Genomic DNA, 17,542 nt, shown 5'->3' with positions numbered 1-17,542 from the left:
TTACCCTTAAGTTACAGCTGACTTCCTCCCCATGATCCATGGATTGTGATCACAGCATCCCCAGCTCTCACCAACGCATGGAGTCATCAGGCTAGGGTAGTATTAGCTTTTCAGTCATATTACTAAAGCTGATAACCTGTGTGTCCTCTCATGGAAAACTTTAATAGTATTTCATTAGACCATTACACCCAAAGCATGTTATCTATAAAAGAAAGTTATATACAGTTCAGGCCTCCGAATCATTTAACATAGAGAGCGAACTAAAAGGAAATATGTTTTCAAACATAGCTTTGATATAAGGAAGCAGTTCATTTTTCCATTGTGTTGGTTTCTTGTACTCAAGTTGAACAGTTTTCTGTTTTTATAGAATGGCCTTCTACTTCCTTTTCTTAGCAAATAAGGTTGTAGTCTTTTTTATCACTTGTTGTACAGGTCTGATTTTATTGTTTCTTTATCCATAGTTTGTTTCCTTTGTGCTTTTTAGCTGTAGTGCAGAAACCCAGTGGTCCTGAATAGGACCCAAGCTTATTTCTCATCAGAACCCTTTCTTTTCTTTCCTCACAGAACCCCCTGAGGTCATTATGGAACTGTCTCAGCAGGTCATTACCTGGGGTCAGAGTGCAAAGTTCATTTGCAGGGTACGAGGGAACCCCCAGCCTTCAGTGGCATGGCTGAGGAACTCTGTGCCTCTGGTCTCGGGTTTGCGGCATCGGCTGTCCAGGAAGGTGCTGCGGGTAATGAGTGTGGGACCTGAAGATGATGGAATCTACCAGTGCATGGCAGAGAATGAAGTTGGAAGCGCACAAGCCATTGCACTGCTGAGAACCACCCGACCTGGTGAGGCCCCAAGAAAACAGTGCAGTGCACCAGTGGCTAAGTGCTGACCGGCTTCCTTAAGTTACCTGTGGTGGCTTTGTTTTCTTCATTGTTATTTTGGAAAGTGCCTGTAGCATTGCAGAGGGAAATTTTATGTGCTTGTGTTATGTTATGTAAAGAATTTGTATCCCACCAAATCCCTAATCAGTCTGAGTGGGTAACGATATCATCAAATCTACAACCTTAAATTAAATAATATATATCAAAATTAACAATCAGTTCATACAAGCTTGAGGGAAAAAGTGTGTTTTCGGCTTCTTTCTAAATTCCATATATGTCAAAATTAGATGAATGTTCAAAACTAAAGAATTCCATATACTAAGTGCACCATAACCAAAAGTCCTTTCTAGAGCAGATTTAAATGTCACTCCCTTCATTGATGGTTACTGTGGATGGGCAGATTAGATGGGCCATTTGGCCTTTATCTGCCATAATGTTTCTCTGTTTCTATGAATTGGTGAAGCAAGGATAACTCTCAAAAGCTTGTCAGTTATTAGCCTTATATAATTGAAAGTAAATGCAATTAAAACAAGAATTAAAATTCCTTCCCATTATGCTCGTTCAGATAATTTTACACAGAGGAGCTATACTCAGTTAACCAAGATTTAATTTGGGTCATATAGTATCTTTATAACTCTCCCATCTAGATGTTCCAAAACTAAAAACACTAGTTGTTTTAGTTTCTTTTGCCCCCCTTGTTTAATAGATCAGGTATCCAAGAGCAGTTTACTTTGTGGAGCTTTTAATATAAAAACATGACGGCAATAAAGGCCAAATGGCTCGTCCAGTCTTCCCATCCACAGCATCTACTATCCCCTCTGCTCCCTAAGAGACTCTATGTTCATGTCCCAAACTTTCTTGAACTCAGAGACAGTCTGTCTTCACCATCTCTACTGGAAGATTATTCCATGCATCTACCCACCCTTTCAGTAAAAAAAAAAAATTTCCTTAGATTAATTCCAAGACTATCACCTCTTAACCTCATTCTATGCCCTCTCACTCTGGAGTTTCCTTTCAATTGAAAGAGACTTGCCACATGCTGTATGTGCTGCCCCCAATTATATTGCTCTACATCAGATTTAGGATGCTAGGCAGGGTTTAGCTTGGCTTCTACCTTCATGGAGGACCACAAGGGAAGACAAACTGCTTTTGCCGCTGCAAACAGAAAATCTATGCAGTGTGTGACAATCATGATTAGACAGCAATTGCCTGATTCTATAACAAACAAAGACAATCACCATCATCGTTCTGCGTTACTGTGGATCAGAAGTGATTGTGGAGACCATCAGTTCTATTGCCAGTATTTTCTTTTCTTTTTTTTTTTTTTAGGGCAGAATGTTCTAGTATTGAGCTGGATATGTGGTGTGCAACCGAATATTAGGCTGTCAACATATACCCTTCCCACTAGAGTTCAGTGAATTAAATGTGTTCTTTTTACACCACTCTTTTAGGAACCACTCTGAAACCATCACAGAACTACAAGCCTGAGGCAGCTCGGTCTCCTACCGAGCCCTCAAGACCTTGCAATACAGAGAAAACGATCAAGGATAGAAGTGCACTGAACCCCAAGCCCACAATATCCATTCAGTGTTCAACGAGCAAGGGGCAGGCGTCTATAGCAGAGGCACCCATCATTCTGAGCTCCCCCAGGACATCAAAGACTGATTTCTATGAGTTGGTTTGGAGACCAAGGCATGATGGTGGAGCTCCTGCCCTCTACTATATCGTAAAACATCGCAAGGTAATTTAATGGCTATGCTCTCCATTTTTACTTTGTTTCTCAACTGTACGCTTGTATGAACCAGTACAATATTTTTCTTTCCCACCCTTAAAGCCTTTAACATCTGATGGGACTAATTAACCATAATGTAGTAAGTGCCTTGTCTCCAGTATGTCTCTGCTTAATACTTACTGATGTTTCTGCCTTGTCGAGCAGACACAGAATTTTGCACAATGAAAGGGAATAGATTTTGTGCTATGGGCACTCTGTCAGTAAGGACTTCACTATGCTTTTGTACTTGCTTATGATCATAAACTTGTGTGTGTATGTGGGGGGGGGGTTTGTTTGTGTTTTTGCGTGATCTCAGAATTATTTACCTATTTTTACCCTGCTTTCAATGCTGGTTATGTTGTGGATATCCTCTACCCAGTTTGGAATATACGAGCTCCTATGGACTGCATTAGGGGGTTACTAATGGAGATCAAATGAGCATACAAAAATATCTGTAGAAATTGGCTTGCTGCCATCTTATATAATTTCAGCAATTTCTACACATTTTTATGTGTTCATTTTATCTGCATTAGTAACCCCCTGACGTAGCCCATAGGTAGGTGAAGCATGGTCATGTCGGGCTTCTTTTATGAGAGATTTTCCCCTGCTGAATGATTTTCATCTCTTTGATGCATGGTCTGCTCTTCATATTTCCTTGCATGCTGTTTGCAAATCACTGGTCCTTGAGGTCACTGCTTTGCCAGCTGCAGAAGATGGGAGATCTGTGGAAGCAATAATTAAAGTCCTTTGAGGGCAGCGAGGATTCCCTGAGTTTACAGTGCAACACCAAGCAGTTGGATAGGGAGGAGGGAATTATATAAACTGTGAAAGAAGCTTTATGATTTTGCTGCTGTGCAGGGCAGGATTAATTCTTCGAGGGCCCCTAGGCACACAAATACACTGGGCCCCCCTGCCCCGCCCACATCCCACCCACATTTATTTACCTATTTTATTATTTACTTCTTTATTTCCACTTGTATTTCTTTTTTCTTTTATTATAAAATTCAAAACAAACAACAAAGATTACCATACCAGTGCCAGTGTACGGTTTTAGTTCTACGCAAGCCCCAAACATCTCTGAACAAATTCCCCCTTCCTTCCCTTCCCACCTACTTGCCCAGGATGTTAACTCTGAACCCTTTCCATACGTATATAAAAGTGTTCAAATGCATTGTAAAGCAGTAATACTATCCAAAACATAAGTCTATATTAATAACCAAGTTTGCAACTCCTCTCAACTACCTCACTCTGTCATCCAACTTTAACCCATACGTATAAACAACCAAATCTGTAACTCCTCTGGTACGTTCCACTCCATATATGCTAATTTGTAACAAAACAAGGCAAGCGGTCCACCAAAGAATCCAACGTGAAACAAAAAAAGATCAGCAGACAATATGGAGATTCAAATCACTTTACAAATTAACAAATAAAACAAAAAATGGAAAATAAGCTATCATTTTATTGGACTAATACATTTTTAAATTAGGTTTCAGAGGTCAAACCCTCTTTCCTTAGGGCAGTAAAGTAATACTGCTGTTACAGTATCCTGTCCTGACCTGAGGAAGGAGAATTTGGCCTCTAAAAGTTAGTCAAAAATGTATTAAAATTAGTCCAATAAAACGATCACCGTATTTCCATTTTCTATTTATAAACACTTATCAACACAGCTACAATTTTTTTAAAATCTTTATTAATTTTCAAAACTAATACAAAGTGCCAAGAATTATACAGACATTAATAATCAATGTAAGCTCTTAAATTCCATCAATAACAATGCAGAAGAAAACTATCCCTCCACTCCCATCCAACAATTTAATCAATAAATAAACCAGAAAGATATCCCCCCCACCCACCCTGTCCTGGATATGTATAAAAATAAACAAAAAATTGAAACAAAGACAACTATGTTTAAGTAGCAAAGGATGTCAATGGGCCCCAAAACAATTTAAAGAATTTGCTATGCCCCAACATATCCAACATATTTGTAACCTAAACATAAACTGGCCCACCAAAACGGAAAGTTAAGGCGATCGCAATTTTTCCAATTGCGGGTTATCATTTGTATAGCGATCCCTGACATAATTAGGAAAAGTCTGCCTTTGTAGCGAACCATGGGAGGCTTATTATGCAGCAATGTTCCACATATAATTGCCTCATACATCACAGGGATTGTTGATTACAGTATGAGATTAATCTGTCCCCATATTGACTTCCAAAATCTGAGTATCAAAGGACACAGCTACAATTCTACTTTATCTTATAACAAAAAAAATCAAAAAATATAATTATTTTTCTATCTTTGTCGTCTTGATTTTCATATAGGCTCTCTATCAGCTGAATTATGTGTTTGGGTATTCCCATTTGCATTAGAGTTCTCCATAGTTTATTGTAATCCACAAAGTCAATAGCTTTGCTGTAGTCGATGAAGCAAAGGTATAGAGAGGGTTTTGGTGTTCTTTGCTCTTCTCCAATATTCATCTAACATTGGACTAGGACTCGAGCACGAGTTAATGGTACCTAACAACCCTTGTCTCCCAGTTTCTGCTTTCCTCATCATGTCATTTTTTTCCTTCAATCCACTGTCTGCCCCTTCCAGAAACTGTCTGCCAACCACCTTCCATCTTTCCATTTCTTCTCCTGCCCTCCCCATGCCCCCTTGGTCTGGCATCTATCTTCTTCCCTCTGTTCCCCTCAAGGTCTGGCATCTCTCTCCTTCCATTTCCCTCTCTCTTCTCATTTCCTCCACTCAAATCTAATATTTCTGTCTCCCTCCCCCTTTCCCCCCATGCTCTGGCATCTCTCTCTTCTCTATTTTCTTCTTCTGTCTAAATTAAATTCCCTCTTACTATTCAGTCCTCAGTTTCCCTCTTTTCACTGTGCCTACCCACAGATTGCCACCCCTTTCCTTCACCCCTCCACTATCTCACTAACTCTCTTCTTCCCCCTTTTTCTTTCTCCCCTCCTTCCATCCAGCATGTGTTCTCTTTCTCCACTTCCATTCAGCATCTGCTCTCCCTTCTCAACTGACATCCCGTCTGCCCTCTTCTCTCTCTCCCTTCTCCCCACTTCCATCATCTGCCCAACTGCCCCTTGGTTTTTTTTTTCTCTCTCTCTCTCTCCTCCCCACGCTGAGCCTCCACCCCAGGCCCATCTTCCTCCCTTCCCCTCACCTTCGTGCGGGTCACACTTACTCACATTATTCTTTGGAGGGTTTGTGGCCTGTAACCCTCCCCACCACCACCTTCTTCTGTTCCTCCGAGGGTTTCCGACCTCCACTTCTCCCCCTCAGCTCCGTGGGGTGCTTGCAGCCCGCACTCCTCTCCAGCTCCTTCTTCCCCACTTTGTCCAGGCCCTGCACCCCCTCTATGGACTTCTCGGAGGGGCTGCAGTGCATAGGACCTCCCATAATGTACGTTATCCCAATTCCACATTCTGTCCAATTCATATAAAAAAATCATTTATACCATTGCCTCCATCCCATCCCTTATTGGTATATAAAAAATTAAAACATAAGGGATGGGATGGAAGCATTTATTCATTTTTTGAGTCGCACAACTTTGTTTAGACCTGGGAGTTAAAAGTAACAAATAAAGACAGTTTTTCATATGGTCTCCTTCCCTTCGTTCACCATATTGGATTTTGTGGACCGTTAGCCTTGTTTTCTCATCCAGATGTTTCTTTGTCACCCCCATCTGGAAGAGTACACACATTTCTATACACTGAGCAATTTGTAAAAAATCCGGAGTGGATTCCTTCTGCAGAGCATGCGAGTATGGGGAAATAACCATATTGTCTAGAATGTGTCGCCTATTGCAATGGAAAATCCATTTTATTTCTGTTATATAAACTGTGTATCTTTCAAAAGCTAATTTTAAATTTGAATTCTTACTTCTCATCTCTTGTCAAAAGCTAATTTTAATTTGAACTCTTACTGCTCATCTTGTTTAACAGGTGACAAATGCCTCTGATGACTGGATAGTCTCGCGTATTGCTGGTAATCAGCATCGTCTGACACTAACTAAGTTAGATCCTGGGAGTTTGTATGAGGTGGAGATGGCAGCCTACAACTGCGCTGGAGAGGGACAGACAGCCATGGTGACATTTAGGACAGGTAAAGATCAAAAAGCTTCCTACTTTTTCCCTTTAGGTAGAACACACAGGCTTTATTGAATGCAAAAATGCCAGATTAGTGGGTGGTGATTGGGGTTAGCTTTGTCATGGGAAAGTGATGGAATACCAAAGGATCCGCACAAACTGCTGACTTCTATGTAAGTTGCCCAAAGTTCGGTGCACAGATTTGGGCACAGATGCCAGATCCATGCCTAAACTAATTAATTAATCAAGTGATAATCAATTATTGGCATTGATTAGCATTAATTAGGATTTATGCCCAGGTCTATCATGTGCCCTGTTCTATAACATGTATGCCTAAAATTCATAATGCGCAAATCCAAAGCGGTGTGGCCACAGATGAATCGGGTGGGGGGGATTCCCAGAAGTTAGGCACAATGTTATAGAAATTACCATAAACTGAGCATCAGTTTTTACACCAGTTTTTGGCAAGCATAAATGTTGGAACTCGAAGTTAAATAAGAACATAAGAATAGCCTTCTGGGTCAGTGGTCCATCAAGCCCAGTAGCCTGTTCTCACGGCCAATCCAAGTCCCTAGTACCTAGCCAAAACCCAGGGAGTAGCAACATTCCATGTTACCGATCCAGGGCAAGCAATGGCTTCCTCCATGTCTTTCTCAATAACAGACTATGGACTTTTCCTCCATTAAATTGTCCAAACCTTTCTTAAAACCAACTACTCTATCTCCTCTTACCACAACCTCTGGCAACGCATTCCAGAGCTTAATTATTCTCTGAGTGAAAAAAAAAATGCATGCATGCTAAATACAAATGCAACATCCAGTACCAGGCATATTTGTGAAGTAATACAAAAATCTATAAAAGTCACTCGGGAACTATAGAGCAACTCTACCATGCCATATGGCTATCCCATGGGATAGGGTGCAATAGGACTAACCTTGGGAATCATACAACACGGTCTTGCTTAGGAAAAGGCAGCACACTAGAACATCAATACACCTATTGAAAAAACCTAAACAAGCCGGATTAGTGCACATTGATCCTACACAGACATTCAGTCCAAACAGAGGATTTCTGACACTGCTGCTGATTATAGGGCCTCAAGAATGGAATGGGATTCCGCTGTATATCCGCCAGCAGGATAATTTGAGTAACTTTGAAAGATTATTCAGAAGATACTTATTTGGCAAGATGAAACACGGGAACAGAGTATACCGTTGTATACTTGGCCTGTTATAGAACGAGGGGGGTTACTGTCCCTTTTACGTGATCTTTCTTGGGAGAGCCCTGTAGGTAGGAAGGAGAGCGGATGGCGAATGGAGTGTACTCATGATGGAAACTTGTTTTTGATTTTGACCACCTGCCTTTTTCCTGGCCTTTATTGTCGTCATTTCTCCCTTTCAACAGGTCGGAGGCCCAAGCCGGATATCATTGCCAGCAAAGACCATCAGATCCAGAAAGATGATCCAGGCACCAGCACACAGAGTATCAACCAGTCTGACAATAATCGTCTTTCCCGTAAGTCCCAATAACTTGCATCTTGCAAATGGTTTTCATGGACTTCACTCTTTTCCACTTTTCTATGTCATTTCAAAAAGTTCCTTGACAAAACCTTCTCCGTCCAGATGGCCGAACTGAACCCATGGCTAACCCAAATTGTGCTCGATGTCCCCACCTACCTCGACTTCAGAAAACAACTCAAAACACAATTATTCCATGGACAGAACCCTTAATTAACCCCCCCTTTTATTACTTCTCTCTCCCCAACCACGAATCAGGAAGCTCTACCTACTCATTCTCACTGTACTTTCCCAACCTGTTAACTTCAATGACTTCATTGTTTGTATTATTGACTAACAGATGTGAACCTCCTAGAACTCCCTGGGTATGGCGGTATACAAAATAAAAGTTATTATTATTATCTTGCTTGCTTACCTTTGAAATGTGTGACTGCTCGAGAGGTCTTGGGTTCTCCAAAACCATGCGAAAGCAATTATAGACATGATGATCCTTCCATAAGGAGACATGAACAATTGCTGTCATACTAAGTAAAATCCACACAATATTTTTTCTTTTTTTAAGCCTGGATGTTTCCTAGTTTTCTCCTACTTTTTGAGCATCCAGTTTAATCCAACTTGAATTCTGTTGGGGATTGAGACCTAGGGAATTTTTATATGTAACTGTCCAGATTTTCCCCATTTTTAACTCCTTCCCACGTGCTGTAGGACAGAGTTGAAATACATAGGCACAGCCTGTGTATGCTTAATACTGGATTTCCTGAAGGTTAGGGGTACTGGAACAGCAGAGGATGGTGTAGACCAGCTGTCACATGGTGGATAGAGATATAAATGAAATCTGAAGTCTTGAAAGATAGTTTCCTGCTATAACATTTTTTTAAATACTTGTCCACAGCACCAGAAGCACCAGACCGCCCTACTATCTCCACAGCATCTGAGACATCGGTATATGTGACGTGGATTCCTCGTGGGAATGGTGGCTTCCCTATCCAGTCTTTTCGGGTTGAGTACAAAAAGCAGAAGAAAGCTGGAGACTGGATGCTGGCAACGAGTGACATCCCTCCTTCCCGACTGTCAGTGGAGATCGAGAAGCTAGAGAAAGGTAGAAGGGCTCTTGTGTGTCTGCAGAAGTAATCTCTCTTCTCTCATTTCCTTGCCCTCTTCTCCCTCCTTCTCTCCCTTTCTTTTTATTGCTTTGGTATGGTAATTTCCTCTTCTTTTGGCTACAAAGCCATTAGCTTTCAACACAGGTTTTTTTTATTAATACCTTAAACACTCTCTCCCCTCTCATCTAGTACAGTTGCTTCAGCAGCTGTCCCCAGCCACAGATAGACAATAGTTGTGTTGATACATCATCAATAGCGCACAGGACAATTGCACCCTGACAATTCCACTCTGACAAATGCACGTACCGACAAAGTGCGTGCATGAAGGCAGCGGGATTTTCGGGGTGTAATTGTCAGTGTAGTATGTGTGTGGGGGGGGGGTTGAGGCAATGTTCAAATTGAGACCATGTCAGCATCTCCTGAACAAGAGCACGATTCTAAAGGGGGGTCCCCCCCCCTCAGAGCAGAAGAGCCAGGCTTTAGGAGGAGAGCGTGACCTCCCCCCTCAATGGGAACGCGAGGACTTCAATGTGTATTGGAGGGGATTCCTCCCCACCCCACCCCTCAGAGTGCAAACGGGAAGGCCAGAGAGCGGTGAGAGCGGCGGTGTGCATTTATCCTGCACGCAAATGTCAGGGCATAATTGTCGGTGCACCGATGTCCGGTGCACTTTTGACGGGTCATCACTATGTTTTGAACCTGGTAGGCATATACCCAGACACTTGCTCCTTAGAGGAAAAGCCTGGCTCATGAATGAACCCATATCTCCCACATGGCAGCACACAGAACTGCCCCTAGGTCATTAGGCAGACCCCTCGCGTTCTTTGTTATGTAAATATACTGATTACTTATAGAGGACCATGAGAACTATGAAATCCATACTCTAGCACAATCCAGTCGGGTTTTCAGGATTTCCCCAATGAATATGCATGAGATCTATGTGCATGCACTGCTTTAATGCATATTCATTGGGGAAATCCTGAAAACCCGACTGGATTGCGGCCCTCAAGGAGGGATTTTGAGATCCCTACTCCAGCAGTATTTCATCTGTTACTGACATCTGGCCCATCTTTCATGATGCAAAAATATGGGGTGCCAACCAGAGGTAGAGAAGTTCTGCCACTGAATCCTTAACACTAGTCTAAATCTTTTGCCTCTTGATCTTTATTATTATTATTACAGTTTTATTATCATTATTATAGCTTATGGATGATGATAAAGCTCCTGGGAGTTATCCTGGACAGTCAACTAACATTTCACCAGCAAATCAGTACTGTCGTTCAAAAATGCTTTTATAGGCTTTGATTAATACGTTCTCTTTCCAAAGTCCTTGAGTCCTCTGCATTGAACATATTAGTACATTCCCTGATGATCATATGTTTAGATTACTGCAACTCACTATATAAAGGCATCACGCAGAAAGAAATTGATGCTTGCAAGTTATACAAAACTCAGCAATAAAACTTATTGGAAATGCGAAACAATTTAACCATGTTACACATCTTCTGATAAAAGCTCACTGGCTCCCTATTCCACACAGAATAACCATTAAAATCATACTTTTTAACATTCAAAACACTCCGTAACAACCAGCCAGAATTCTTAACCAATTTTCTAATTCCATACACCCCAGCGAGAACACGGAAATCACAATTACAAAATCTCTTAACGGTTCCATCTCTCCATATTATTAGCACTATACGAACAACAAACTTCTCCATCACAGCCCCTTCTCTTTGGAACTCATTACCCCTGGATGAACCCATGCTAGATCGTTTCAAAGGAAAACTAAAAGCGTTTCTTTTTAAAGATGCGTTCAACCTCTAATGCACTTACCTTCATTTCTGCTTTGGTTATCAGATGGATTCCCCCTTCCTTTTGTATTTCCCCTATATGGCTCTCTTTCCTATTTTAGAATGTACTTCTTTACCTTAATCCAGGGATGTCAAAGTCCCTCCTCGAGGGCTGCAATCCAGTTGGGTTTTCAGGATTTCCCCAATAAATATGCATGAGATCTATTTGCATGCACTGCTTTCATAGTATGCTAATAGTATGCATATTCATTGGGGAAATCCTGAAAACCCGACTGGATTGCGGCCCTCGAGGAGGGACTTTGACACCCCTGCCTTAATCCTATTGTTCCAGTCGGTCCTGTATGTTTTAATGTATGTTATCTATTTTACTATTTTTAGTGTTGAAGCAGTTTTTATTGAAAATGCTCAAGGCAAAAATAGATACAGAAAGAACAACACTAACAATATCCCCAGAACTCCCCAACCCCTCCCCCCAATCCCCCTCACAAGCTGCACACCAAAAATGCTCACGCACAAGGAGCAAAACCACCCCCCCCCCATCTCCCATCCTTCAATACATAATATACAGTTCCCAACCCACAGACCACCCCTCAGAACTGGGGGGGGGGGGAACCCAAAACACCAAACCCACCACTATCATAACCCGCACTAGCCCACCATGCCCCCTTAGACACCCTAGCCTCCCTTTCCAACCCCCCAAACCTCTCTGCCCTCCTCACACCTCTCCCAAATCATTCAGAAGAAGACTGCGACCCTTAGAGTGCAACTGCCGAATATACGGATCCCAAACTTTCAGAAAGTGCTGCCCCCTCTTCCGAGACCCTTTCGCGTCTCTGACTTCCCAACAGGCCAATTTGTGCACATCTGCTCTCCAAAGCCAAAACCCAGGAGGAGTGTCAGAAGTCCAACATTTCAGAATGCCTTTCCTTGCCACCAGACAAAGCTTCCGACACAAAAGTCGGCTTGCACCTCCCAACGTCCCTCAGGCCCCGGGGATTTTATTATTTTTATTATGTACAAACCGCTTAGATAGGCGGTATATCCAATTTTTATTAAACTTGAAACTTTGCAGCATGCTCAGAGTCCTTCATTTTGATATCTGTTTCTCTTCTCAGGTACTTCCTACAAGTTCCGCGTCCGGGCTTTGAACATCCTAGGGGAAAGCCAGCCCAGTGCTGCTTCCAAGCTTTATACGGTGTCTGATTACAGTAACCGTGTCTATGAGAAACTTGTCACTGGACCCTACATCACCTTCACTGAAGCTGTGAATGAGACCACCATCATGCTGAAGTGGATGGTAAGGTGCATTCTTCTATAGGATGGGGCGATAACCCCCATAGACTTTTATATTTTCTTGAAGTTTTTATGATGATTTGACTAATAAGAGGTTTGGCAGTGAATTCACTGCTAAAATTTATAACCTGACTCTTCTCATCTGCAAACTTTATCTCTTATACATACATGAGCTCATAGGAAAGAAAAACCTATAAAGAACAAAAAGGCTAGCCATGTCTACATGAATAAGTTACACTTCTTCTCTTTTTAATTTGGCATGCTGCATCCTTTCTTTAGTTACCATTTAGGCATGAACTTGGTGAGTTTTCTGTATCATTATTTCAGCTTATGGATGATGTAAACGATGTGGTATTTGTTTAATGTTCATTTGTTCAACTGATTATGATTCCATGGTTTTAGGCAGATAATAAATATTTTTAAATAAAATATTCAGTAAATGGTGCCCAAAAGTTAGGTTAAGATCTGCGCCAATTTAGCATTCTGTGAAGGGGCTTCTCTGCACAGAGCTCCTTGTACAAAATGCTTGCAAAAAGTCTTATAGCTGCCAAAAGCTGGTGTAAATCCTGGCACCCAACTGGTGACAATTGAGCACAGAAATCCAAGTATTCTGTCCAATCATGCCTAATTTTGGAGAATGCCCCTGACCTGCCCATGCCTCTCCTGTGGCCACACCCTCTTTTATTATTTATTTAAAAAATTTCTATACCGCCAAAAATCTCAGCGGTTTCCAAGATTACACACATTAAAAAAAGCATAAAAATACACATTAAAGCATAACAATCCAAGAGCACTGCTCCTATAGCCATTGACACAGAAGGAGCCATTTACATTGCTTTAAAAAATAATCATCTGCTGTGATTTAGGGAATAAGAACAACTTCAGAAAAATATCATTCCATATTAAAAATATGCATCAACAAATAACTTTGTCTTAAGCAGTTTTTTTAAAATGTAGAGTATTCTGCACCGGATAACTTATCCCACAATGACATCCCAGTGGTCATAAACATTTTCATTCCTGAAGATATATATCTTACAGTAGTAAATGATTGACATGCTATTTTCGTACTATTAGTACTAAAGTACTGAAAGTAAAGCTTTACCAGGCGGCTAAACTGAACCCATGACTAGCCCAAATTGTGCTCGATGCCCCTGCCTACCTTGACTTCAGAAAACAACTCAAAACACACTTATTCCACAGACTGAACTCTTAATACTTCTACTATCTTTCACCACCATCCACTAATGTCCAGGAATCTCTTCCTACTCCTTTTTTATTGTACATTCCTAACCTGTTAACTTCAATGACTTCATTGTTTGTACCTCTGATTAACTGATGTGAACCGCCTAGAACTCGCGGTATAGAAAATAAATTATTATTATAAATTATTATTATTATATCTTCCAAAGACACTTGAGTTGCATATTATAAAATTAGATGCCCAAGTTGTAGAATAGGACAGGTGTAGGCATAACTCACAATTAGCACCAATTAAGTGCCAATTAACTCCAGTAATTGATTTTTGGACCCTAATCAACCAGTTAGTTTCCACGCAGTTCTGTGTACACATGGGCAGATAATGGGCAGGGCTACCACTTACACACATAACTTGAGAAATAATGTAAATTATATGTGTTCCTGCTATGTTTACATGAGTGCAGGTCTGTGGATGATGTGACAGTGGGCATATAAACATTAGGCGTGTGGATACCTGGTTACGACAGTATTTTATAATGGAATATGGATAACTAGATGCCTTAATAGAGTTGCCAGTTATAGAATTAACCCCTTTTGTGTGGCTTGCGACCCTTGCTAGAATCACCCAGGATATGGCAGATCCATTTTGCAGGTTGCTATAGTCATAGAAACATGATTACAGATAAAGGCCAAATGGCCCATCCAGTCTGCCCATCCATAACATCCACTATCTCCTCCTCTCCCTAAAAGATTCCACGTGCCTGTCCCATGCTTTCTTTAATTTGTATAATTTATGTATGTAATTCATGTAAACCATTTAGTTTTAAACGGTATAGAAATTTTTTAAATAAATAAATAAATTCAGACACAATCTTTTTCTCCACCACCTCTACCGGGAGTCTATTCCATGCATCTACCATCCTTTCTGTAAAAAAGTATTTCCTGAGTCTATCACCTCTTATCGTCATCCTATGCCCTCTCATTCCGGAGCTTTCTTTCTAATGAAAGAGATTTGCCTCATGCTCATTTAATGATCCATTGAAGAATTTAACAATTGTGGTTGTCTCCCTGTATTAAAATGAATCATTTAACCATGATCACTAGAAACCTTGACAAATTCCCATTAGGTATACACTTCCACCAAGCCTCCACTACTTGCTATCTCAGAAACTGTGTGCTGGGGTAATGTGGACTTTTTGGTTTGACACAATTTGCCCCTTACTAAGGTTTTATGATGGCTACAGCAACCTTTAAAAATGGATCTACTGAATCTTTATGCATACACCCCCTAATTCTATTTATGGTGCTCAGAAATATGTGTGTCAATTTGGTCATGCCCCACTTTGTGCCCTCAATTTAATTGAATAATTAGCCCAGGGTCTCTCAAACTTTCCGGCCGGCGGCACACTAAGTCCAGTGCCCCGGCCAGAAGGCACCCTGAAGTGCACGAAGGCCCATCTGACCAAAATCCGCTTTGGTGGAGGGGTTCAGGACTTGCGGGGAGAGGAGGAGAGATGTGGGCCAGGAGGAGAGTCATCTGCGCTGACTTACTTCCTACAGGACTGTAGGCAGTCAGCTGGCGTGGACGACTCCCCTCCTCGCCAGTGTGTCGTGGCACACTTAAAATCTTGCCGCGGCACACAGTTTGCGATACACTGAATTAGCACTGATAATTGGGCCCTAATAATCAGTCATCAGCGCTAATTGGTATTCATTTAAACTTCCAAACGCATATTTAGGCGCTAGGATCTGCATGTAAATGTTAAGTGTCTCTGAAAAGGGGGGCGCAGCCATGTGACGATCGGGGCAGTCCTGCAATTACACTTGGGGCTCTTTTTACTAAGCCGCGTTAGGGCACTAACGCGCAGAATAGAGCGTGCTAAATTGCCGCGCCCGCTAGACGCTAATGGCAGCATTGAGCTGGCATTAGTTCTAGCTGTGTAGCGCAGGTTTAGCGCACGCTAAAATGCATGCGCTAAAAACACTAACGCAGCTTAGTAAAAGCAGCCCTTGGTGTTACAGAATATAAACACAGATCCTTGCGCTAAGTGCTTTCTTATAATAGGTGCCTAATTTAGATTGCCATTTATAGTATAGCGTTTAGCGTTCATATTTTTTGCACCAGTTTTGGGCGCTATTTTTAGAATTTGGTCTATAATGCGTGTGTCATATGCATTTTTGGATACTACATGCTATATGTGTGAGCATTCGTCCCAGTGGTATTTTTTTTAAGATGTCCTAATTGCAAAATTAGGCCCCCCCTTTTATCAAGCCGCGTTAGGGTTTTTTATCGCCGGCTGAGCTTTTACCACCGCAGCCTGCAATAAAAAAGCCTAACACAGCTTGATGAAAGGGGGCCTAAGTGTGTGTGTTCTTAAGGCTTTTTCTTTTTAGGGTTTTTTTTTTTTCAGTTTTTGTGTGCTAATAATTGCTGCAAGAACCTAAAATGAAAAGTACCTAAAAGCAAAGGTGTTAATTTCACAAATAGCACATCTTAGAAAAATAAATTGGTATATTATGCATTATTTTGTATGTATAGGCATGCTATATGAGTTTATTTTTATATAGATACACTCTTTGTGCGTGTTATTACATTACATTAATTTACATTAGGGATTTCTATTCCGCCATTACCTTGCGGTTATATGTGTGGGTGTATTTTGTATACAAAAATATGGTAGTCTCTCTATGAATACAGTTGTACTTATGACCATTAGGTTCCCTGAACCGTAAGAAAGAAAGATAACAATAATCACACAGAGCTTGAGTGCCCCCTGCTGGAGATTTTTGTAAGGTTGGACTGTAAGATCTATCTTCTGTGCCCTGCGTACTTCAAGTTATTCAGTTCTTTTAGATCTGTGATTTTCCATGAATTGGAATGAGTGTTCTAGGGGCGAGGGGGGGGGGGGAAGCTGGGAAGAAAGAGAGCATTTGCATGCTGTACCAAAGTTGTGATGTAGTGATTAATTAGCAACTTGAAATTTCCTTATTATCTCTATATATCAGTGGTTCTCAACCCTGTCCTGGAGGACCACCAGCCAGTCGGGTTTTTGGGATAACCCTAATGAATATGCAAGAGAGAGATTTGCCTATAGTGAAGGTGACAAATCTGCCCCATGCATATTCATTAGAGCTATCCCAAAAATCTGACTGGCTGGTGATTCTCCAGGACAGGGTTGGGAACTACTGATCTAAACCATTCCCAACAAATGAGTATGCACAGGTGTTTATATTATAATATCACTCAGTAGTTCTCTATCTCCCATCTGCTGGTAAGAGAACATATACCTAAACTAAACTAAACTAAACCTTAAGTTTGTATACCGCATCATCTCCATAAAGATAGAGCTCGACACGGTTTACAGGTAATTCAATAAATGAGGGAAGGACATAATAAGAAATTAGAGGTTATGAAGAGGATAGCTAGCTTTACATTTTAAATAGATAGCTTTATGTTTTGGAGAAAAGCCAGGTTTTCAGATGCTTTCAGCGGGGCAGGGAGGTTATTGCAAAGCTCAGTGAATTTGAAGAAAAGGGATTTCCCAAATTTACCGGCATACATGACGCCTTTTAACGAGGGGAAAGATAGTTTGAGTATGTGGGTGGATCTGGTGGTGTCAGGATAGTGGGATTAAGGGAGGAAGAATGCCATGTAGGATCTTGAAAAATAGGCAGGTACATTTAAAGTGAATCCTAGAAATCACCGGAAGCCAGTGAAGTTTTGACAGAAGCGGGGAAACATGATCGAATTTGCTTTTTGCGAAGATCAACCTAGCCGCAGTGTTCTGGATCTGCTGAAGTCTTAGCAATGATGATAATGTGGCATGGACACTGTGAAATCAGTTCAAAGGCAACATATGCTGTGTACAT

General features: G+C 41.2%; 1 protein-coding gene across 4 annotated transcripts in view; it reads left to right on the top strand.

Annotated features, from left to right (window-relative positions):
• Positions 1 to 17,542, top strand: part of BOC (BOC cell adhesion associated, oncogene regulated) — a 218,035-nt gene that overhangs the window by 180,609 nt on the left and 19,884 nt on the right. For all 4 annotated transcript variants that reach the window (XM_033942442.1, XM_033942440.1, XM_033942441.1 and 1 more), the window contains 6 exons: positions 565 to 837; positions 2,328 to 2,617; positions 6,602 to 6,761; positions 8,150 to 8,260; positions 9,155 to 9,361; positions 12,295 to 12,476. In XM_033942442.1, coding sequence (XP_033798333.1) covers positions 565 to 837; positions 2,328 to 2,617; positions 6,602 to 6,761; positions 8,150 to 8,260; positions 9,155 to 9,361; positions 12,295 to 12,476 — 1,223 coding nt within the window. The remainder of the gene's footprint in view (positions 1 to 564; positions 838 to 2,327; positions 2,618 to 6,601; positions 6,762 to 8,149; positions 8,261 to 9,154; positions 9,362 to 12,294; positions 12,477 to 17,542) is intronic.

Source organism: Geotrypetes seraphini, chromosome 4, assembly GCF_902459505.1.
Source record: "Geotrypetes seraphini chromosome 4, aGeoSer1.1, whole genome shotgun sequence".
Taxonomy (NCBI): Eukaryota; Metazoa; Chordata; class Amphibia; order Gymnophiona; family Dermophiidae; genus Geotrypetes; species Geotrypetes seraphini.
Note: the sequence above shows the minus strand (reverse complement) of the source record. Positions and strands in the feature narration are given on the sequence as shown.